Below are 25,956 nucleotides of genomic sequence, written 5' to 3' on the forward strand. Positions count from 1 at the left end.
TTTTAGAGAAGACAATGACTGTTTGACACAAGTCACAAATTTGGGCTGAGGTCTTCAAAAAACACAGGGATTAACCAGCACTAAGCTTATTTAACTGCACAGTAAATGAGGAAGTGGATCCCCCTTCATAACATTCAGTGTGACCTGAATCCAGCGCAGAGTTCCCATTATTGGTGCCGGAAAGTTTTTATCTGCTCTGTTATTCCAGAGGGCATGGTTTGTTTTTAAGGCTTGTGCTGGGCAGGTCACCTCCCTATAGGCAGGTTCCTGGATCGGGGAGAGACTTACCCACCCAAATTTAAAGCCTCAACCCATTTGTCAGAAAGTTTGATTGCAGGGAAAATTATGAATACTTTTATAGTTTAAAACATGTTTTTTTTCTTATGAAAGGTCTAGTTGAACATTGTATAAAATGGAGATTTTTAACATATTTCATTACTAATTTACTGTTGTCAGTTTAGTTCAAAATGGGTCAACAGAATCCGATTAGTCCAGTTCAGAAAAAAAAAAAGAAATGATCAGAAAAGAAACAGAGTGACTTCAGGGTGATATTACAGATATACCAGCCTGACCTGTAATATCAGCCCTTATAGACACAGACATGGTGAAATTAAGCACCGTCTCTGTCAGTTTTTAATGTTTTAACCAATGAACAACGTTTAGAGAGTTGTAAAACCTTTCTAAATACACTGCTCAAAAAAATAAAGGGAACACTTAAACAACACAAGATAACTCCAAGTAAATCAAACTTCTGTGAAATCAAACTGTCCACTTAGGAAGCAACACTGATTGACAATCAATTTCACATGATGTTGTACAAATGGAATAGACAACAGGGGGACATCTTTGGCGATTAGCAAGACACTCAATAAAGGAGTGGTTCTGCAGGTGGGGACCACAGACCACTTCTCAGTACCTATGCTTTCTGGCTGATGTTTTGGTCACTTTTGAATGTTGGTGGTGCTTTCACACTCGTGGTAGCATGAGACGGACTCTACAACCCACACAAGTGGCTCAGGTAGTGCGACTCATCCAGGATGGCACATCAATGTGAGCTGTGGCAAGAAGGTTTGCTGTGTCTGTCAGCGTAGTGTCCAGAGCCTGGAGGCGCTACCAGGAGACAGGCCAGTACACCAGGAGACATGGAGGAGGCCGTAGGAGGGCAACAACCCAGCAACAAGACCACTACCTCCACCTTTGTGCAAGGAGGAACAGGAGGAGCACTGCCAGAGCTCTGCAAAATGACCTCCAGCAGGCCACAAATGTGCATGTGTCTGCACAAACGGTTATAAACCGACTCCATGAGGATGGTATGAGGGCCTGACGTCCACAAATGGCGGTTGTGCTCACAACCCAACACCGTGCAGGACTCTTGGCATTTGCCAGAGAACACCAGGATTGGCAAATTCACCACTGGTGCCCTGTGCTCTTCACAGATGAAAGCAGGTTCACATTGAGCACATGTGACAGACGTGACAAAGTCTGGAGACACCGTGGAGAGAGATCTGCTGCCTGCAACATCCTTCAGCATGACCGGTTTGGCAGTGGGTCAGTAATGGTGTGGGGTGGCATTTCTTTGGAGGGCCACATGACCCTCCATGTGCTCGCCAGAGGTAGCCTGACTGCCATTAGGTACCGAGATGAGATCCTCAGACCCCTTGTGAGACCATATGCTGGTGCGGTTGGCCCTGGGTTCCTCCTAATGCAGGACAATGCTAGACCTCATGTGGCTGGAGTTTGTCAGCAGTTCCTGCAAGATGAAGACATTGAAGCTATGGACTGGCTCGCCCGTTCCCCAGACCTGAATCCAATTGAGCACATCTGGGACATCATGTCTCGCTCCATCCACCAACGTCACGTTGCACCACAGACTGTCCAGGAGTTGGTGGATGCTTTAGTCCAGGTCTGGGAGGAGATCCCTCAGGAGACCATCCGCTGTCTCATCAGGAGCATGCCCAGGCGTTGTAGGGAGGTCATACAGGCACATGGAGGCCACACACAATACTGAGCCTCATTTTGACTTGTTTTAAGGACATTACATCAAAGTTGGATCAGCCTGTAGTGTGTTTTTCCTCTTTAATTTTGTTTGTGACTCCAAATCCAGGCCTCCATTGGTTAATAAATTAGATTTCCATCGATGATTTTTGTGTGATTTTGTTGTCAGCACATTCAACTTTGTACAGAACAAAGTATTCAATGAAAATATTTCATTCATTCAGATTTAGGATGTGTTATTTGAGAGTTCGCTTTATTTTTTGAGTAGTGTATATCCTCAAGAGTACAAAACTATAAAACTAACAAAAATGAAAAGGTTCTGAAAAATGTACAACCCAAAAAAAAAAATCTAGATATCTGCAAAATGCATAACCTTAAGATTCTACCGACAATGTAATCTTTATTTTCCCCCTTTGCTTTAAACAAATGCAAAGCAAAGCATATGAGCTGAAGAGGTTATAATTAGCCACAGAACACAGTGAGTGGCCTAAAGAGAAATTGCATGGAAAACTGAATCTTCAAGCATTTTTCACTTTATACTGAAAATGTTTTGAGTTGGTAAAGAAAAATGCACACTTTCACTTTTATTTTACAGCCTTATATTTCCTTTGCTTTCATTTCTGTAGACTGATAACAAAACCGAGTGATTCTTCCACATTTTTTTTCATTGGAATACTTCCTGATGCAATTTGTGATTATTTAAATCAAAGCTATAAGAGTTTTGAGCTTTCCTCACTTTTTAAAAAACAGCTTTTTGACCACAACTGTAGAAAACGTTAAGAGCTTGTTTAAGCACATCTCATCTCACTGTGACATTTTCCACGTCGCTGTCGGGTTTCAGTTCCTGCGTGAGCCTTTACAGCTCCAAACAGACAATGTAACAATGGGTTCGGCTCACAATCTTTCCACGAAGGAGGAATACACTCGCAGTTTTTGCTGACTTTTCGTCCTCAGATATAAAATGTCCACCAGAGAGATAAAAAAAAGAAGAAAAACAGGGAGGTGAGGTGGGGGGAGTGCATTGTTTTACATTTTTATAATCTCATCCTCCTAAAAGAATGAGCCCGATTCTATCCTGAGAAAATAAACATGATGGAATTTGGGATCAGACACAAGTATAACTTCCCCTTGACATATGACCCTGCAGGAAGGGGCAAATGTTCCTGTTATTCTGCTCTCAAGATGAGTGGCCATCACTACAGGCCCTTAAGAGTCGAATAACTGAGATATTTATTAAGAGCAGAAAGGCAAGGAGTGTGAATGTTTGAAGTCTGCATCTCAATACTGTGAGATCTGGGATGCCAGTCTGCTGAGTGACTGCAGATCCACATCCCACTGAGAGATTTAGGAAAACAAATATTTAAGTTGTATGGATCATTCTGTTTATGAGTGAAGCTATTTCAGTCCTTGTGTTTCTCCTGTAACGCATTCCCATGAAATGAGCTCAGAGAGAACAGCGCGGCAACACTGTCCTGTTCCGTCTACAATGGTCATATTGGTTAACGATTTTGTTGGACAGTTACTGTAATCAAGAACAGTGTTGTTGCAGTAAAAGAGCATCACTTCCTGTTGGGATGGGATTTTTTTTCCAACACAAAGCTTTGTCTTTTAAAGGAAGCCAAATAAGTCATTTTAACAGGACTGGAGTAGGCCACAAGGTGTGTTTTATCAGGTTTAGCCAGGGTAAAGCACATTGTCCCCCCCACCCACACTTCCAGTCTTTGTGCTAAGCTAATCTGACTGCTGCCGACTCCAGCTTTACTGATACGACAAATGTATTAACCCTTGTGTGGTGTTCGGGTCTGTGGGACCCATTTTCATTATATACTGAAGGAAAAATTATACAATTAATGTAAATTAATTGTAAATTTGTTTCCACTCATATTATGATTTTAATTAAGTGTTTGATTGTGAGGCATTAAAAATCACAAAATGCAACGGGTCAACCAGACCCAGAAACATTGGCTGAGTAAAAACAATATGAACACCACACAAGGGTTAATCTGATGCAATTCTTGGAAAGAACTCACCAATAACGTTTGAGGTTTTACTACATCAATAAAGTTGGAGTTAACAACACGTTTTTATGTCTAAAAGGCCATAGCTTAAAGAGAACGTACTTGGTACATGTTTGCTCTAACTTTTTTGCTCTATATTTACCACATGCCTTACATTTTTTAACCGTTCATTTCCTGAGAGGATTTATTATGGTTTAATTACAGCCAGATTTGGATGTTTTGTGTTTTTCAAAGAAAATAATTCATCAATGGGTGGCTTGATTTAGACTAGGCAACTTCAAAACATTAAATAAACAAGAAAAACCCATGTAAGTCTGTAAGTTTGTGGCAGTGGAGTACATAGTGATGAAAAGACAAAAACAACAGAGGGATGTTTTCTAAATATGGTTTAAATTATGAAGATTTGATCACATTTGCTTACACCCGGAAAATAAAGTACAACAAATTTCTTCAATGTTTCCAAGTACAGAAGAATCTTTTATAATTACTTCCGACAACCCTTAAGAGGATCAAAGACGTGTTAAAATGCACCCAGAGACGATATCTGGTAATTTTATTTATTTAGTTATTTATTTTATTTAATTTAGGACAGTGCACATTAATGAACATATTACCTTTAAGCATCAATGTAAATATGCCGGAATTAGCAAAAGAGCTAGTTTTCATCTGCTGTCCTATGCCAGGTAAGGACAATAAACATTAAATAAAACAACATACAAAGAACACAGATGACACATACAAACAGCGTTGCTGTACGTTGCAGTCTCCTATGGTCAGTGCTTTAGTGTTTATTTTACCATTTGTTTTTTTACTTAGAAATTCCATTAAAGTATTAAAGGAGCAAGTCCTTTAATACTTTGAAAACAGGGCAAGCATCCATGAATATCTGATGGCTATCAAAGTCTGGGATGTTGTATTTACTTAAGATGTTACAATAGTGATCATGTAAAGGTTTTTTGTTGAGAATTTTCAGTGTTTTCTTAAAAGAGACTTTGAGGGTTTCAGAGTGACCTCTGAAATGTGAGACCATATAATCTGACAATAATTGATATGGCTGAATATCATGGCGATCTGCTTCTGAAGTCAGAGACGGTCTTATATATTTGAAGTTTGACAAATTAAACCTAATTAGGCCCGAGCAGCAAAGCGCTGCGAAGGCCTATTGTAATAGCTCCGTTTCTTATTATTATTCTGGCGACAAATGAATTGCCTTTTTCGCGGCTTTAACATATTCAAAAAGTCAGCAAATTTGGCAGAGCTATCAGTCGTGTGTGAAATTTACGTATTTTAAGGGTTTCACGAAAGTCGCAATAAAAATGGCTCAACAGCCGTTTATAGCCTCCGCATTTGATCGAACTCCTCCTAGAGATTTTGATTGATCGCCTTCAAATTTGGTCAGTTTGCTCAGAAGGGAAGAGGGATCTAAAGTTATTAAAATTTAGACTTTTTGTGCATGCTGAGGGGGCGGAGCCAGGCCTCAAAGTTTGACGACTCGCCAAAATTTTTTTAATTGTTATAGCTCTTACAAGGAAATTCGCAGACACACAAAACATTCTGGGATTGATCCACATCTGGCCCTGAATAATATTCAATGGTCACATCCTGCCATCATCTAAGCCCCGCCCCCTCAGAACAGGAAGTGTCATGTTTTACTGTGAAAGGTCCAAATTTGACCCCCGTTACCTAATCAACACGAAACTGTCCCCACTGACAGATAACAACATGGTCTAAGTTGGTTTGGAACACAGACACTTTATGTGCAGAGAGTGTGGCCGTGGTGGCGTGGCGAGGACAGACGTAACGCCATGGCCTTACGTTTACCTCTGATTTCCACATATCTAAGCCGATCGCCACCAAACTCAATATGATTGATACTGGTCCAGCCCTGTTGTAAATATGAATCTGAGAATATTATTTAATATTTAAAATTCATATTTTAATATTTTATCAAATATTTTGGTCTGTTAAGGATTGTCCTGTGAATACCAGCCCCATTAAGGCGATGGTATTAGGACAGAATAGAAAGGTGTGAGACGAGCTCTGACATTATTGAACAGCATAAACTCTGCACATATATGGAATGAATTCACACAATTTCTTAAAATACAAGAACGTATTAACAAAAATAAGTCAACTCAAAGTCAAACATATTTCAATCAACAAACTCTTTACTATGCTAAAACAATTCAACTAAACTACCAAGCAGAATTAAAGAATAAGGAAGACTAATGGGCTATGTAAAATATCAACAAGTTGATTAAAGATGATTGAAAACCATGACCAAAGGAGTGATGCAACATTACCATGCAATGTTCATGTTTGAGAACCAATGATTATCTTGAAGAATCTGGAAATGAAGTTAAGTTAGTCTTGGAACTAACTTATGCAATAATCAGCAAACATTTAGACAACCCTTCACAATGCAAGATCAGATAACATATTATTTTAATAAAATGTTTTAAATAATGATCTGCTGAATAAACCACCCTCATGGATGACTAATTCTCAACGGTGTCTAATTAACTGCCTTTATTTATTGAAATAATATTTGAAGAAATATTATTAAGGGAATATTTTGGAAAAGAGCCAAATCTTTCTGGAGAAATGGGGCTTAATGGTGTTGACTTAGTTATCAAATCTAGTAAATGATGTTCAGGGACTATTATTCACTAGCTTGAAAACCAACAACCTTTCTTTTGAATAGTCTTTAGTAGCATATGTTCTCTACCGGTTAGCCGTTAAGCTAACAAAGAAGCTAGCGACACAGTTTTGCTTCTGTGGGGCTTCGGAGAGAAAGGTAAGCAACTCTTAGACCTTAATTTCCCCGTTCATGAATGAAAATACCGGATACACAGACAGTATTTCATTATACTTAACTTTGCATATGATCAATGATCGTATGGCTTTGGATCCAGTTGAATTTATGTCTTTTTGCCAGCAAAAGACATCAGCGCGCTTTCCTCTCCTATCTGGTCCCTCTGCAAGGCCGCGTGGAAGAGAAAGACTTGTGGAAAGGTGGGGGCTTATATGCGGGCAGTGTCATCGTGGGAAGTCCTCTGCTACCCCCCTCTTCCTTTCGGAGTTGTGCTTTTATTTGGGTAATGCACCACCGGAAGTCCGCAGTTATCCCCTTTTCTGGCTGTGCCGGAAGAAGGTTAATGCACTTTATTTTGAAAAGTTCCAGGAATGTCCGTACCAGAGTTTTAGTGTTGAAATCCATGGCTGTAGGTCCAAACAGCCCCCTAAAGATTTCCAGTGAAATATTTGGTTGGCATGGCCTAATTGCTCCACAGCGCCCTCTAGGAGCACTAAAACAACCAGCCCCAAGCCATGCTGTGTCTGAGGTGTATGAAATTCAGTACACTTATGTAACTTCTCAGGACCTACAAAAAAGTCTCTTGGACCCATTGTCCAAACCCCACAGGAAGTCGGCCATTTTGGATCAAACCCGCCATTTTGTCTCATTTACACAAGTCGAATCTGAGAGAACTCCTCCTACAGCTTTTGACTTACAGAAATTGAAATCAATCAATATAGTCTTAAGGCACTGGAGATCAAAAGTTATCAAAAGCTTTTTGCTACATGAAAGTATGTGGGCGTGGCTAAGCCTCAAAATCTGACTTCTCGCCATAAAACACGAAACTCTTATAGTTTCTACAAAGAAAGTCACAGAGACATGAAACCTTCTGGGATTGATCTACCTCTGGCCCTGAACAATATTCACTGATCAGATGCTGACATCATCGAAGCCCCGCCCCCTCAGAACAGGAAAGGTCATGGTTCACTTAGTGTGGGCCATATTTGATCTCCTTCAACTAATCAACATGAAACTGTCTCCAATGACAGATAACACGCTAGTCTAACTTCATCTCCAGTACTGACAGGTTTGGCAGGAGGGTGTGGCCATGGCTGCGTGGCGAAGTCTGATGTGACGCCATGGCGATACGTTTGCCTCTAAATTACACATGCATGGGCCGATAAACTCCAAACTGAATAGGATTGATATTTGTCAGCCCCTAAACAGCTCTATTAGATTACATATGAATTTGCCTAGACGGCGCCCCTTACGACACTTCAAGAGCTCTAGCTTCCTCATGCCCGATCGGATCCACTTCAAACTTACTGTACATCATCATGGATCAAAGCTGGACATGTTGACACAGTCAAGACATTACATCACTTTAGCCCCGCCCACTAATAAACAAATGAGTGTAGCTTTCATATAAAAGGTCCGATTCATTCCAAACTGAATATGGTTGATCTTTGTCAGCCCCCAAACAGCTCCATTACATTACATTGGAATTTGCCTCAACGGCGCCCCCTAGGACACTTCAAGGGCTTTAGCTCCCTCATGCCCCATTGGATACACTTCAAACTTACTGCACATCATCATGGATCAATGCTGAACATGTTGCCACAGTCAATTGACGACATTATTGTAGCCCCGCCCACTAATTAGCAAGTGAGTGCAGATTTCATCGGGAAGGTTGTATTTCACCCAAATTTTGAACATTTCTTGCCAGAGCAGAATTTAACATGATCAAATAAGGTATAAAAGGTGGCTCGCAGCGTCACCTAGTGGGAACATGCGGAATTGATCGGCGGGCTCCTCGGTGGCGTGGTGGAGGCGGTGCAAGGCTCCCGCATTGACTGCACAGGCCAAGCGGAGCTTGGCTGCGAGGGCCGCACAATGCTGCTTGCAGCTTTAATTATATGTGAAATTCTCTTGACATGCTACTTGAAATTTAAATTGGAATCAAAAACTACTCCAAGATATTTAAACTGTTCAACCACATCTAATCTCTCTCCATTAACTAACACAGATGGTTTCTACCTCTCCATTTGCTGCCGAGATAAAAACATACAGACAGTTTTTTTAATGTTAAGAAATAGACAGGAGTCATGGAGCCAGTGAGACACAGGTACCATAGCACCAGAGAGAACAGCGGCAGCTTCACTTTTTGGTTTTGCATGAACATACGATACTGTGTCAACGGCATATAATTGTATTTTTACAGTTTTACGGACATTGAGTAAGTCATTAACATAAAGGCTGAAAAAATTGGTCCCGGTATTGAGCCTTGTGGGACTCCAGCTGAGCATGTAAGAAAGAGAGTGTGAATTTTCTTTTTGAATTGCTTGTTTTCTGTCAGACAGGTATGCTTTCATCCAGCAGAGGGCACTATTAGAGATATTAAAATTAGTTAATTTAGCTAGCAGAACTTTATGACTGATGGTATCAAAAGCACGTTTCAGGTCAAGGAATAAAGCGCCCACAAAGCCACCCTGATCTAGCTGGTGTTTTAGATTCTCTAGAAAGTTACAAGTGGCAGTATCTGTGGAATGATGCTTCTTAAAACCAAATTGTATAGCTTTGAAGAAACTTGGACAATTATTTAGATGTTCTGTTAGCTGTGCAGCAATCCATTTCTCTGCAATTCTTGAGTAATTGGCAAAATTCTTATAGGACGATAGTTCTCTGGTTTTGTTTCGTCTCTCGTCTTAAATAGAACATCAGGGCATTTAAGATGCCCTTTACTTCTTCAATTGAGCTACTAAAAATTTATTAAAAAAGTAAATTTTGCCTAAGGGATCAGTCAGTATATCATTTACTTGAAGCTGTAGATTCCTGACATTATCATAATCGTTGTGCCCCAGTAGATTATTTATACTTTCCCAGATTATTTTAACATTTACATTTGCTCCTTATATAATGTCAATGTATAAAACAGCTTTAGCTTTACGTATGTTTTATCACTTTATTTCTAAGTGATGTAAAAATCTGTTGATCAGTTGTCTTTCCTGTTTTTCAGTATTTCTTAGGTGCTCTGTCTCTTTCTTTAGTTAGTTTGAAAACATCACTGTTGAGTCATGGAAGGTGGTCTACTTTGGTTAACTGGGTAAGAATTTCATCGACACTTTTGATAAAGCTATTAGTGCAAATCTTAAATTATAAGTAAGAATGGGCAATTACTGTGTATTCAGTATGTGTAAGGAGGAACAGGAGGAGCACTGCCAGAGCCCTGCAAAATGACCTCCAGCAGGCCACAAATGTGCATGTGTCTGCACAAACGGTTAGAAACTGACTCCATGAGGATGGTATGAGGGCCCGACATACGTCTCATCAGGAGCATGCCCAGGCATTGTAGGGAGTTCATATAGACACATGGAGGTCACACACAATACTGAGCCTCATTTTGACTTGTTTTAAGGACATTACATCAAAGTTGGATCAGCCTGTAGTGTGTTTTTCCACTTTAATTTTGTGTGTGACTCCAAATCCAGGCCTCCATTGGTCAATAAATTTGATGATTTTTGTGTGATTTTGTTGTCAGCACATTCAACTTTGTACAGAACAAAGTATTCAATGAGAATATTTCATTCATTCAGATCTAGGATGTGTTATTTGAGTGTTCGCTTTATTTTTTGAGCAGTCTATAAAAGCGCCATATCACAACACGTCTACCACAGCATCTTGCAGCGGCATGCTATTCCATCCGGTTTGTGTTTAGTTGGACCATCATTTATTTTTCAACAGGGCAATGACCCCAAACAAACTTCCAGGCTGTGTTAGGGCTATTTGACCAAGAAGGAGAGTGATGGGTTGTTGCGCCAGATGACCTGGCCTCCACAGTCACCGGCACCGGACCTGAACCCAATCGAGATGGTTTGGGGTGAGCTGGACCACAGAGTGAAGGCAAAAGGGTCAACAAGTGCTGAGCATCTCTGGGAACTCCTTCAAGACTGTTGGAAAACCATTTCAGGTGACTACCTCTCATCAACAGAATGCCAAGAGTGTGCGGAGCAGTAATCAAAGCAAAAGGTGGATACTTTGAAGAACCCAGAATATAAGACATATTTTCAGTTGTTTCACACTTTTTTGTTCAGTATATAATTCCACATGTGTTAATTCATAGTTTTGATGCCTTCAGTGTGAAGCTACAATATTCATAGTCATTCAATTCAATTCAATTCAAAAATACTTTATTAAGCCCAAAGGGAAATTAAATGTTGTTATAGCTTATATTATGAAGGTTTCCTCAAAGAGCCATTGTAGATGCTGATGGCTGTGGGCAGGAAGGATCTCCTGTAGCGCTCTGTCTTACAGCAGATCTGAAGAAGCCTCTGACTGAAGACACTCTGTTGTTGTAGGACAGTCTCATGAAGAGGATGCTCAGTGTTCTCCATAATGTTCTTCATTTTATGAAGAATCCGTCTTTCCACAATGATCTCCGGAGGAGTCCCCAGAACAGAGCCAGCCTTTTTTATCAGCTTGTTGAGCTTTTTTAAGTCCCTAGCTCTGATGCTGCTTCCCCAGCAGATGATGGCAGAAGAGATCACACTTTCCACAACAGACTTATAGAAGATATGCAGCATCTTGCTGCAAACACCAAAGGACCTAAGCTTCCTCAAGAAGTACAGTCTGCTCTGTCCCTTCTTGTAGATGGCTTCACAGTTGCATCTCCACTCTAGTCTGTTGTCCAGGTGAACACCGAGGTATTTATACTCCTGCACCACCTCCACTTCTTCTCACATGATATAAATAGTTTTTGACTTATTCCGGTTTCTCTTAAAATCTACAATCATCTCCTTTGTTTTAGTCACGTTCAAAATGAGATGATTGTTTCCACACCATGCCACAAAGCGGTCCACCACCTTCCTGTACTCAGCTTCTTGTCCATCTCTGATCTACCCCACGACTGCAAAATCATCCGAGTATTTCTGCAGATGACAGGAGTCTGTCTTGTACTGGAAGTCTGAGGTGTACAGAGTGAAAAGGAATGGTGAGAGTACAGTCCCCTGTGGTGCTCCTGTGCTGCTGACTACCTAGTTAGGCTCACAACTCTTCAGTCTCACAAACTGTGGTCTGTTTGTCAGGTAGTCTTTGATCCAGGAGATTGTTGAGGCCTCCACCTGAGTCTTGGAGTCCTGGAGTTTCTGACAAAGCAAATCAGGTTGGATTGTACTAAATGCACTGGAGAAATCAAAGACCATGATCCTCACAGTGCTGCTGGCTTTGTCCAGATGACAGTGGGTTTGTTGAAGCAGGTGTATGATGGCATCTTCAACTCCAACTCCACAGCAATAAGCAAACTGAAGGGGGTCCTGATGGTTTACGGTTTGCTTACTCAGGTGGGCCAACAGGAGTCTCTCTAGGACCTTCATGATGTGAGATGTCGGGGCAACAGGTCTATAGTCATTGAGGACTGATGGGTGAGTTTTCTTTGGTACCGGAACAAGACAGGAGGTCTTCCACAACACCGGAACCTTCTTCTGGGCCAGGCTAAGGTTGAAGAGGTGCTGCAGAATCCCACAGAGCTGCTCTGCACAGGCCTTCAGGACTCTAGGGCTGACATGATCTGGACCTGCAGCCTTATTCCTATTCAGTCTCTCCAGTTGTCTCTTCACCTGACTTCTTGAGACACACAGGTGGAAGGGGGAAGCAAAGGAAGCATCAGCATCTTCTGATATGGTTGAAGGCAAACATGTAGAAGCAGAAGGGTCTAGGGCTGAGGTGGAAGATAAAAAATTTGAGATGTTACTGGACTGCTGTGGGTCCTGTGGCTCAAAGGAGGGTGGAATGTCTGTTTGTCTGTGAGCAGGAGAGGAGGATGCTGAGCTTGTTTCTGAACTGAACCTATTGAAGAATGTGTTCAGTTCATTGGCTCTGTCCAGACCTCCATTGGTCTGATCATCCTTCTGCTTGAAGCCTGTGATCTTCTTCATCCCTGTCCACACATCTCTGATATTGTTTTACTGGAGCTTGCTCTCCAGCTTCTTCTTGTACACCTCCTTGCTGTCTCTTATCTTGACTTTAAGTTGCTTCTGTAAACTCCTCAATAATTCTCTGTCTCCCTCTCTGAAGGCTCTTTTTTTCTTGTTAAGCAGGTCCTTCAGGTCACTGGTGATCCAAGATTTGTTATTGGGGAAGCATCTCACGATTCTGGTGGGGATGATGTTATCCACACAGAAGTTTATATAGTCGGTTACACACTCAGTCATGGCATTGATGTCCTCTCCATGTGGCTGGCACAGTGCGTCCAAGTCTGTAGCCTCAAAGCAACCTTGCAGAGCTTCTTCAGCTTCCTGTGACCATTTTCTCACAGTCCTCTTTATTACTCTTTATTTTGAAAAACCAACAGGCTCCTTCCTGGCTGTGAAGCTGCTACAGTTGTTCGTAGAGGGAGGCGAAGGAATTCAACATCCTTCGTTCCTGCTCAGTTCCGTTCCGACCGGCGAAGCAACTCCGTTGTTATGTTAATTAATGACAACGGCTCCACATTCTCCACGAGGACTCCAAACGTCACGGTTACGGAGTTGTTCCGTAATTTGACGGAGAACGACGGCGTGCGGCTCCGTCGTCCTCCATTAAATTACGGAACAACTCCATTCCGACCCGTCCTTTCTCCAGCCGGGTCAACCGATGTACCTCTCGCGCATACTTTCTTCGGGCAGGAACTTGGAGCGGACATATGTTGCATTTGAATTATTAATTATTGAATTATTAAAATAAACAAAATACTGGAATATTTTTGAGTGCTTTAGTTTTCATAGGTACAGACCTGTATTTTCACATGCAGGGAAAAAATGTCATCAAACAACCACCAACTGTCAGTTTGTAATTTGAACCCTGTTAAAGCAAGGGTGACTTGGACCTTTTATGAAACAACAGAAACTGAAACAACTCTCTTCCAGTGAAACCAACAGTTTCTGAAACCACAACTGGAAAATAAATACATTAGCAGAGAAATGTGTGCGTGCACGCTGCACAGTAAAAACAAACATGTATCAATGCTGTCACACAGAAATGCCGGGGAGCCGAAATCAACCATCTACAACTGATTCAGATATGGAGGACCCAGACGCTGCTTTTGTGTCTCCGTTGATCAAAACAACAAAGATAAATAAGGATATCCGTCAGTACCTACGCAAAAATTAAAATCTTTTCACCAATCTGTCTCCCCTTATATAATAACGACTCTCCTCAACTCTGCAGGAACTTTACGAGGTTTCAGAAAAACAAAGGATATACACAATTTGCATTTTCAGTTCCTTTTTTGTTATTTTTCACCCCAATTGTGTTATTTTAATTGCTTACTTGCCAAAAAGAGGTATTTCACAGTCAGATTTTAGGGAGGTCCTGTTTCCGTCTGTCAGCATGATTACATCTAGCTACAGTGCACCAAATTAAACCCAGCTGACCTGCTCAAATATTGTGTAGAACACCACAGGCCAACATGTACCCGGGTGTGGACTGGAGATTCTCCAGCTGAGCTATACTGCCTTAATATAGTGCTGCATCGATCAGGTTCTAACAGGCCGATACTTTCTGGTTCTCTTCTTTTATTTATTTTTTCTCTTTACGAATGCTATTTTTTCCATGAAATTTATATTGGGGAAAAAATTCACTGTACATTGACATATCAATGGTAATAATCATAACCCATTTTTTCAAATAAATAAATTCACTGTACATGATTTACAGTCTTAAATTATAAATGTACAAAACAACAAAATCTTTAAATAAAAATTATAATAATGGAAACAATAACACTAACAGAAACAGTACAATGGTTACAACCAAGTCACCTTCAATTAAAAGTCAGATCTAAATGGTGTAACGAACTCTCTCCAGGCATTCCAGTATTTGAAAAATGTATTAAAGTCAAGCTTAATCAAAAAAGGCATTTTTTCCATAACATAAATATCATGGACCACACTCATCCAGTCTTCCAAGGTAGGGGCAGTGTCACTTAACCACCTTCTTGTGATACTCTTCTTTCCAGCTGCCAATAATATATTATTAATGTATTTTTTCCTTGGTTCTACCAGCTCAACTGGTCTTTTCTCAGGTAGTTTTTCAAAATTGTTTGGTAATGTAAAATACATTTTTTTCCACACTGCCCCTTACCTGTTGCCCAAAGGATGAAATCTTTGGGCATCCCCAGAATATATGATAATGACAGGCACGAACTGCCCCACACTTTCTCCAGCAGATGTATCCTTCCCCAGCGAGGAGCCGTGGGAAGGCACCCTGAAAAAACGTATCATATTCTTCAATATAAATTCTCTCCAATTAATGGATGCCGTACACCTCACATTTCTCAGGATGTCCTCCCATTCCCCCAACTGCCATACAAATCCTCCTTCTCTCTCCCACTTTTCCTTTATATATCGTGTCCCATTTCTCCCACTGTTCTGAATAGGACCATAAGATCTAGAAATAACCTTTGTTCTTGGCTCGTTTCTATATGCCTTTAATAACATTCTAATTATTTCAGAAAGCAATTTAGTTTGCGTTTCCTTTGTGATCCCCAAACAGTGTCTGACTTGAAGAAAGTCTTTATTATCTAAATTATACATAGTTCTGATGTTCTGAAAGGTTTTCAAATTCCCTTTTTTGTCTCTCAGATCGTCATAAATTATTAGATTCTTATTCACCCAGCGTTTGAATGTATCATTTGTGACATTAGGCACAAAATTAGGGTCATGAGCAATCCATGTAAATTTCTGGTTCTCTTTGAGGTCAAACTTGCTCTATTTCTGACAAATTCCAACTTTCCCCCAAGAACTGTAACAGATAAAAGAAAAAAAATTTTCTGATTCTTTGATAGAGGTAGTAGTTTTGAATCCAACTGAAAATTTGGGTATTACAATTATCTATAAACGCATTAACACATTTATCCCTAATCCATCTGATTTTCATAACTTGGATGTCAGATTTTCAGAGTTCCCAGTCAGGAAAAAAAACAATAATACCACAATTCCCTGTAAAGTTGCAATTCCAACAGACAAAGTGCAAGCTTGCAGAGCAGCCCTAAGTTTTATATCCAATATGGCTGCGTGCATTTAGTATGTGTTGAAAGTTGCTGGTATGAGCTATTTTAAGCTCTTTAAACCAGTGGCACGCTAAGTGCTATAAAATATAATATGCGAACATGTTCTGTTTGAATGCATAAATGAGGAGAAATAAATGATTACTGGCTTGTACCAGTAGTTAGCAACAATCCCACTGTTTTCCAACTTTTAAATATGATGCTCTCAACTCAGAACTCAGACTTCTCGGGCATGTTATGCTATAGTAGGATATCGCACGATGGGCAGCATCACTTAGTTATTTAAGGCCATTGCTAATGCCTTTACGACTTTGCATCGGGTTAATATTTACCTGCATAAACTAGACTACCGAAACTACTTTCTATAGGTAGTCGTAAAGGTTATTTAAGTGCATCTAATTAACAGCAAATGTTTTAATACAATTGAGGTTAGATTTGAATAATTATGTACTACTAGTACATAATCGTTATGTACTACTAGTACATAATCGTTATGTACTACTAGTACATAATCGTTATGTACTACTAGTACATAATCGTTATGTACTACTAGTACTACATAATCGTTATGTACTTCTAGTACATAATCGTTATGTACTAGTAGTACATATTTGTTATGTACTACTACTACATAATCGTTATGTACTACTACTACATAATCGTTATGTACTACTACTACATAATCGTTATGTACTACTAGTACATAATCGTTATGTACTAGTAGTACATATTTGTTATGTACTACTACTACATAATCGTTATGTACTGGAAAAATACTCTGCTCTGTGTATTCTGGGTATGCTCAAAGTGAGGTATGGATTTAGAAAAATGTGACTGTGTGTGTGTGTGTGAACGAGCCAGTGGCCGTGTAATGTACACTTGTCCATCTTGTTGTGTATATAGTGAATGTAGGTTCTGAGAAAGGTGGTGACAGATGAGAGCCACAGGATGGAGGTCTCTCCGCAGAACGGAAGAGGAAGAAATGAAACATTGAAACATTCAGCTTATAATCTGGATACTCAGCATGTTCTTACTGGACTGCATACTGTCCTACACAAAATTGTTAAGTTTTTGTACTTGAGGGAATGCAACCAGCAACTCATTTCCCCTTAAACCCAGAAAAACAGCTGCTTTATGGGAGAAAAATAATTTTCACAGGAATAGATCTATACAAGAGGTTTATGATACTCTGCTAAAACAAAGTGACAAAATATTTAGTAAAGGTTTTTTATGCTCATTTTAACTGACCTCTTCAAAGAAAATTGTTTGCTATTAGTCTTTAACAGGTTTGCAATTATATGAAACAAATACTACATAAGTGCCGAATTTATATAAAAACATAATTATAGGGGTTCTTACCATATTGTTTAACTCTTTCTAGGCATTTCAGAGTCTGACCCATGAACTTGCTGGGTACAAATGGCCACAAACATCCATCATAAGCAGGTTCACACACTTTTTGTACCTATCAAAAGCCTTCCGACATAGTTCTGGATAGACATCCAACCACCAGTTGGCAAAAGTAAACTTAAACTGGTCGGCTTCGTGCCACAGACTTGGCTTTAAAGCATAAAACATCACATTTTCAATAGAGTTGAAGTAGAGGCTTTGGGAAGTTCAATCAGGAAACGTGATGTACTATAAGCCTTCAAAAATGAATTTGCCTTTGTGATCATTGTCCTCTTGTAGTAAAATTTCAATTACCCAACCTAAACTGTGACAGTCAGGAAAAAATAACAATTCTGGATTTTAAAAACCCAGGAACTGCCAAGGCTAGAGCCTATTAGAAACTGAAATATGCTGGAACACCAGTGTCACTGTCCACAGTGAATCCCTGCTTCAAAACTCAGCAACTTTAAGCAATAAAATACAAATTCATTACTTGAAAATCACACAATGTGATTTTCTGTATTTTTGTTTTAGATTAAAGATTTTAAAGGAGTTCTATCATATCTAATAGGCAGAGTAATCAAAGCGGTAAGCCCGAAATATAAAAATATATAAATTTGTTAAATAGATATCCAAATATCTGTGGGGGTGTATTTAACTATATCAACATGTAGAAGTTAGACCCTTGTGGATCAAACAAAATCCACAATTGAAACTTTTGCACCCAATTCTTCCGCATGGAACCTGTGCACAAATCTATAATGGTATCTTGTATATTTATTTCAGCCTAAGAAAAAAACAGTTTGCATAAATAATCATAAATACTTAAAAAGGCCAAAGTTTATGACACACATGTTCATGATGAGTGTGTGAAAGACCATAACTGTAGTTCCAATATCCACCCTTCTCTTTGACCTGCCTTATGCAAAACAAAAGGACAATCTGTTAAGAGGATAGACTTACTTTAGACCCCAACTGTAAACTGTAACAGAAATTTTAAGCCAGTCTGCTCGTTTTACTTCCTGGTGTAGATAAAGATTGTTATATTTACTTTCATCATGAAGCCACACAAGCTGTGAGAAGAAAAATCTCGGTTTGCCGGTCAAAACAGCCTAAAATTTAAATAATCTTCTAATTTTGTAAGAAATCAACTCAAAAGTTCAACACTTTGCATCAAGCAAACAACTCAGGAATGTAGAAAGAGTTTGTCAGGAAAGAATCCATGTTTTGCAATACAATTTAAAGCCTCAGAGTAAAACCGGCTCTGAAAATTGTGGTTTGAAAGAAAAGAATATTCTACTCCTTTGTTTATCATTACTTGAGTAAAGCAAATACAAAGGCATAACAATATTTGTGACATTCCTGATGTCAGCATACAGCCACAAAGGAACAGAGAAATCTGAAACAGACTTTCACTTTTACGAAGCTGTGTGAACTTGTCAAGTAAGAAAACTTTACATGCCACCCTTATCACAACGATGACTCACCTCCGATTTCACAACAGGAGCTACACCCATCAGGCATAACATTATGACCACTTACCTAATAATATGTTAGTCGCCCATTTCCTGCTAAGACAGTAATGACTCATCGAGGCATGGACTCCAGTAGACCCCTGAAGGAGGTCTAGTAGAACTGTGAATATATTGGCAGAACACTCTTCAAGTCCTCTAAGTTGCAAGTTGGGGCTTCCATGGACTGGACAGAATCCATGAAGACAGAAGTCTTGTTTTTAGCCCCCAAATGTTTAGAGATCAGGGCTCAACTTGACTATGGGGCTAAACACCACAAAGCACACAAACACCCTAGGTCATATTAAGGTCTCAAAGCTGAATTTTAACAACCAAATAAGGTCCGTCATTAAATCAGCCTACTACCACCTTAAAGCATTGACAGATTAAAGGGTTTACTACACCAGTCCCTAAAATCCCTGCACTTTCTTAAGGGTGGACCCTTTTGGGTGATCTGTGATTGCCTGATACTTATCCACCGATCTCATCTACCTCTGCAGAGGTATGAAAATCCCCCACTGTCCCCTTTTTCTTGGCTGTGAGAGAGGGGTGCCTGACTGACAACTGTTGACAACATCATATTGGAACACTGAAGGTGTGTTGTGACCTTATGACATCTGACAGTGTCAGTTATAAAGAAAATCGGTATCGGCAAAAATTAGAATCAGCAGATCACGCTTTTTAAAGATTGGTTATCGGTGATCGGCCAGAAAACTGCAACCTGCACTGGCTGCCTGTTTGTCAAATGACAAAATTTAAAATCTTGTTGAGAGCTCTTCACTTTGTGTTCCTAGGTTAAGAACTACACAAGGAGATGCAGCATTTGGTTTCTTTGCTCCTCAGCAGTGGAACCAACTCCCTGAAAACTTGAGAAATACAGAAACTGCTGGCTTTTAAATCAGGACTGAAATTATTGTGGATTATTGCAGTTTTCATGTCTTCACTTTTTATTTGCTTAGATTTGATCATTTTGTTTCTTTTGTTGTGATTATGTCTCAATGTTTTTAAGCTTTTATGTGTTGCTTCATTTATGTTTAATGTATATTTTTTAGCTGTTTCTTTGTTTTTGCTGTGAATTACCCATAGGGCATGTCTCTACCCTTTGTATAAATGGTGCCATTAAAATCACATAATACTAACACGGACTGCATTTCTTCAATAACTCAGTAAAAAGTCGGGTTTTTGTCTCAAGAGGCTTTCACCAAGACTTCCCTCGACAAAATGAAGAGCATTTACAGCAAAGGACACAGTCATTATCATTCCTCCATGTCACTCGGCAAAGGGGTCCACAAGTGGAAGCAAACATGCAAAAGTCGCACAAATGCTGCAATCTTCCAGCAGGAATTCTGGCTTTGACCCCAACAAGCAGCTGCAGATAATCAAGTTAAGTGAGAATCCAACATCGGGGTCATCACTAACCTTCGCCAGTATCCCAGCCACCAATAATTCGAGAAGCGTGGAGTAAACAGCTGGAAGATACCCACTAATGGCTTTGTCAAATCTAGGAGGCAGCAGAGCAAGTCCCAACATGTTGCTTTGTTGGCTGTGCACAACTTGCTCCTGCACACAAACAGAGCCCACCCCGAGCAATATGCTTGAGCGACTGCCTTTGCGTCTCTGTGAGGACACTGTACCCCCGACCCCCTCTTAAACTAGCCTTTAAAGTTATGTAAGAATGTTCTTTTAACCAAAACGTTTCCACATCAGAGGGTTGGACTCACACCTATACAATAAACACACAAAATCTGCAGTTTCCAAAACAGGATTTTAACTGTCAGGCAGATTTATTGACAGTGATCTGTGTTCTTCCTGCTAGTTCTATTGTGTTAAAGCTACTAACCAGATATAAATGGTTTTTCATCTATAGAACATGTCATGGTTGCATTTTCCATTTATTGAGCGATTTTGTCAGAAATTGTTATTTAATCAAAATAAAATGTACCTGCCAATAATTTTCTACACACACATGCCTCTGGTGACATCACAATTTTGTATAGATAATATTTTTTTCTTATTTAAACCTCTTTATAAAAATCTTTTCAAATCAAATCTCTCTTTTGCAATACCGGTGTCCTTCTTGGACCAACATTAGGCTGAGGCCACTGATTCAAATGCCATGGTTATGCGTTACTGCAGGTCATATTTTGACCGGTTTTACTATGGAGGCCTAAGTTTATAACCATAAAAAATAAATAAATTGTTCCATATATACATAAATCTCATTCATTGTCGACAAACAGATGCTGGTACAGACAGTAGTCTGGTGTTCAGCATCAGATATATTTTTAGTGCTGAAAAGGAATAAATAAGAGATGCTGCGTTTTTTGTTCAAACATGTAGAGCAGTGGAAATCATGTTTAACCGTTATTGTAATAACCAAAGAAAAAGCTATGGAGCTTAACAGGGGGACAACAGCAACATGAGGCTAACAAAAATGCAGAACCTTGGCTTTATTTGGTTCCCTTGGACTTTCAAACCACTGACCATGAAGCATACAGGATCTGGAAATGTCCGCAGCCCCCTGGAAGACTCGCAGGACAAGAATATTTACAGGCTTTATATTTGGCAAGCCTTGTGTTGCATTTAGTGATGCTGACATGCTAAAAGTGCTAACCACTGACAGAAGTTTTTGTGTAAAAAAAAAAATTCACCTTCCTATGTTTTTGATTTGTTTCATTAAAACAGCCAATACATATTTTACAGTTAGATGTGAATTCCAAGGTGGGGCAGGTGTTTTTTCATGGGCGCACAGGACAAAGGAACGAACCAAAAAAACTACAACATTTCATCGTTTAATATATTAAGCGAGTCACTTGCGGCTCTGGAGCTGCAGGTTGCAGATGAAAACTGCGATCCCATCTCACCCTAATTTTTAATTCATTGTTAAAGTAAAATAAGATAAAAATAAAATTGGGGATAAAAGTCAGTTAAGGTCTTCCGTTCTGTCATAACCTGTTTTACAGGGGCATTGGCCCCCATCTAGAACCACCCATGCTGCTACACTTATTAAAATTTTAAGACAGTTCATGGCAGAAAGGTTTGTAAAGATTACATTTACAGCAGGATTGTGTCACTAGCTGTGACAACTTTCCAGACCATTTTACAACTATTTACACCCCAATAAAGTTGACAGAGGCTTTTTTAAAACTACTGTTACTTTCACTAAGCTCAAGAAACAATGCTCTGGGTAGGAAAATATTGGTATTAGCAGACATTTAAATTCTTGGATATGAGCATTTCCAGCTGAAACGAAACCAGGCCACTTTATTTGGTTTGATTTGGGGTCATAATCTGTCATAATGCTGAATAGGCCCAAACAGGGACCAGAAACCCAATCTAACAAAATGAGAACAGAATGCAAAACAAGGTTTTGTATAAATCACATGCAATTAAATGAAAACTAAGCATAAGATTTCAGCCTTTTAGTTCAGTTTATCCCCATAATTAATGAAAATAGTGAACTAAAACAAAAAATAAACCAATACACCATGTTTAAATACAAGAATACGAAATTGTTTATTATAGGTATGAAATGGGAATGTGCAGGTATGAAAATGGAGGCAAAGTGATCCAAAGTCTTGGCTGACTGTTGTGTCATTTATGATGTTGTCATCCCATATAAAAACAAGCAGAATTAGGTTTTGTCCCTATGGTTCTGCGATACTTCCACACATCCAAACTTCATGACCCGTTCGTGTTTTTCCCGAGTAGTCTACATTAGTTTGAGAAACAAAAATACACACCATGGGATATTATCTTTAAAAATGAAACACTGCAGGATGCAGATAGAAAATTGGCCAAAGAGGACCAGACATTTGGCAAAAGAGAAGCAGAAGCACAAACTGGACTCACACACGCACTTGGATACACTCACAGGCGTGAGTTTCGCAACACAAAAGGAGGCTGATAAATGAGATAAAATAGGTTATCAAGTGTCCTAGATTCTTAGGGTGAAGAAATCTGACTACATTCCATGCAGGGATCAACAAGAGCAGTCTCACTCTGTTGAGAAAGGTTTTTGTTTGGCTTGTTTGAAGAGGATAAAATAAATAAATACAAATTTTGCCAGCAACTTTTTTTTTTTTTTTTAAACAATTTCACTTTTTGCCATTAAAAGTGAGCACCATTATCTTGTGGAGCAACAGTTGTATCACCTGTAACAATAAATCAAATGCGTGTCTATTGAGCAATCCTGTGCGTCAGCGGACAACAATCCCAAAGGAAGAAAAAACAACTTTTACTGCTTTTTTTTTATTATTATAACCACTTTACAGTTTTATAACTGACAAGGTGCATAAAATGTTTAAGTATGAAATGGATCCTAATTCCAGCCGTATTGTCTACATGAGGAAGAGAAAGCAGAATGTGGTCACTCACCAACAAACACGCAGAGAACATCCACCACGATGAAGATCAGCTTGTTCCTGTGTTCTGACATGTTTCCTCCAGCTTGTGCTGCCCCGCTTTCCGAACTGGACCGCGTCGCTAGAAACTCAGGCTGCCTGAGAGGAACACCTGGCGTGGGAAAAACGGGAGAGTCTGTCGGGTAACAACGGCCTGCTGGTTCTTCCGGCTCGACTCCTCTGTACCTGCCCTCCCACCCGTCTGATGGCCTGTTCCCTTGACTGGCTGATTGTGGGAAGGCTATTTCAGGTGCGCCTCCGTGTCCTGCCTCCACAGAGAGGCGAGGCTCTCTGCGCGGGAGCATTCAAAGTGTGAGTGGGGTCGCTTTACGTCATCAAAACTCAAATTATGGCTTAAAAAGGGAAAACTTTGTATTTACTCGTTCTGCTATTGAAATGTTCTCCTATTCAATTATTCTTATTGGGGAAATATCATGCAAAATTCCCTTTTTTAGCCCTTAAATACATGTTTTGTGTGTGTGTGTGTGTGTACTTGTAGGAGCCTGTAGGGAGTGCAGAAGATTTGAATTTAGTCTCTCCAGGTGGTGGGTAGATATCTTTACCGGCTGACCAATTTCTTGAATCCGCTATTGTTATCTCTGCCTGCGATTCTGTAGTCCAAGTTCAAGCATGCCTACGCTGCAAGTGAAGAAGTCTAAATATTCAGTTGTTGGGTGTATTAACCCACACAATTCATTGACATTATGGTCAAACTCTTCAGTTTTAGTTTCACCAGACCACAGGGCATGGCTGTAAAAAATTAATGTCTTTGTCTCTAAGTGGATTTACCAACATTATTCTGTCTTTTTATGTTGCTCTAGGAGTATTGGCTTCTTCATCGCTGAGTGGCTTTTCAACCAATGAGACACTTACTAACTGCGGCAAGCATCTTCATGAGCCTGTGTTTTCACACCACAAACACAATCACACAAGCACATTTACTGGACCAAACCAATTTAGTGAAATGAAAAAAACGTATTGTGTAACTTTTCATAAATGTTAGGAATTAAATAACATAAATCTGCTATTAGATGGTCTAGATGGCTAAATATAAAGAAAAGTAAGAGAGAGCCTTTAATGATATCTCAAACTCTCTTTTAAAGCTTCTATAATCATTGTTGTTTAATTTTTTCCATGTCTAATTAATCTTCATATTGTGCATTTCAGGCTTGTCTTAATAAGGTTCTAATACAAAGAAAGTAATAAAAATGCGTTTGTTTTATGCTTTCACCAATAAAATTAAGTTTAATTAAAATCTCAGACTCTGTAATTAACAATCTCCATTTACTGTTGAATGATATAACTGAGTTCTAATCAACTAGATATGGAGCAATGCAGCCCAGAAACCTTAAAAAACTCAAATAGCCATCTAATCAATCTTCATTGATAAGCCCCAAATCAGATACCAAAATCATTTGAGGAAGACTGACAAAACCTTTGTCTTGCAGCAATGTGCCTCCTTCCTGTGTCACCCTGGGCAGAACGACTTATCATCCATATCAAAAACTGGTTCTGGTAGAGTTCACCAGATTTCTATTCAAAATCTCCTGGTAATTCAAGGAGTTCATGTTGCCAAACTCCACATTTATATTTGTGTTGATAAGACAAATCCAGGTTTCTCTTGCCATCACAACCAGATGAGATTTGGATATATTCTGGTTGGAGACATGATAACACCAAGATGATATTATTTGCAGTAGTTACTTGACAGTGAATTTTGAATGGTTTCGTTGCCTATTGTTTTTTTGAGTGCTCATGGCCCAACCAAAACCTTGCTGCTCATAGCAAGAACCACCTGAACCACTTTCTGTAAAGAATTCCTTTTATTACCATTTTAGTTCAATAGTTTTTATTTTTATTCACCAACCATGTGTGAGAATTGACCTGCACAAATGTTTTTGTCATTTTCCTATGTCACAGAGGAAGATGTGCTCCAGTAGACCTCAGCCCGTCACACAATAACCGACCACAGGCTGGGAGAACAGAAATGTTTTCAGTTTGCTTTTGAAAGTGGAAACAACTCAACAGAACAAAGCCACGCTGAGGCGACGCCTTCAGCATACGTTAATCTAATGCTTGGTTTGCTTCAGATCTGAAAGGCTTAATTGTGGAGAAGAAATCAGCGAGAAAGACAGATGTATAATATGAGAGGCCAAACCAGTAAATCATAGGTTTATTTATAGGCTCTGATTTCAGCTTTTTGGCACATCTCACTGTCTTATCTGGCTACAACATAGCAACAATATGCTGTGCATACCTGGATCATGAAAAGCATCAGATCATCTTTATAAAACAACCTCAGGGAAAGGCTTGCTTTGTCTCCCATGTTTGTGAGCATGTAAGTAAACCTTAGTTGCCTAATTCACAGATAGTTGGCTGCTTTGCAAAAATATTTTCTGCTTGACAGATGTGTTGGGAGACCATTCCAGAGTTTTTCTTCCTTTATTGAGAAAGGTGTCTTCATAGTTAGAATGCTTGGCCCAAACACAGAAAATCTCCCATAGTATATCTAACATACCACCTGGAAGCTGGCGCTGAACTGAGATGTCAGTTCTTGGCTTGAAAAGATGCAACATCTAAAGTTACGAAATAATCCTCATTAGTCTTTTTCTCCCATCACCGTCACAGACCTTAACCTGACAAGTAAAATGTAATTAAATTTAAGTTACATATCTCCAAAGGCTAACAGCTGTAACTGCAGCAAAAAATGTTTCTACAAAGTATTGCTCTGTGACAAAATGTGGGAAAAGCCCAAGAGATTTTAATTATTTTGCAAGGCGCTGTAGAAATAAAAACCAGAGCA

At 39.5% G+C, this 25,956-nt stretch overlaps 1 protein-coding gene across 1 annotated transcript in view; it reads right to left on the reverse strand.

Moving 5' to 3' along the window:
• The window catches only part of plpp2a (phospholipid phosphatase 2a), a 36,244-nt gene extending 12,889 nt beyond the window's left edge, over positions 1–23,355 (reverse strand). The window contains exon 1 of the mRNA XM_047346059.1: positions 23,128–23,355. Within this exon, the coding sequence (XP_047202015.1) occupies positions 23,128–23,188 (61 nt within the window). The 5' untranslated portion in view covers positions 23,189–23,355. The remainder of the gene's footprint in view (positions 1–23,127) is intronic.
• Positions 23,356–25,956: the final 2,601 nt, after the last annotated feature.

This window comes from Girardinichthys multiradiatus, chromosome 19 (genome assembly GCF_021462225.1).
Source record: "Girardinichthys multiradiatus isolate DD_20200921_A chromosome 19, DD_fGirMul_XY1, whole genome shotgun sequence".
NCBI classification, from domain to species: Eukaryota; Metazoa; Chordata; class Actinopteri; order Cyprinodontiformes; family Goodeidae; genus Girardinichthys; species Girardinichthys multiradiatus.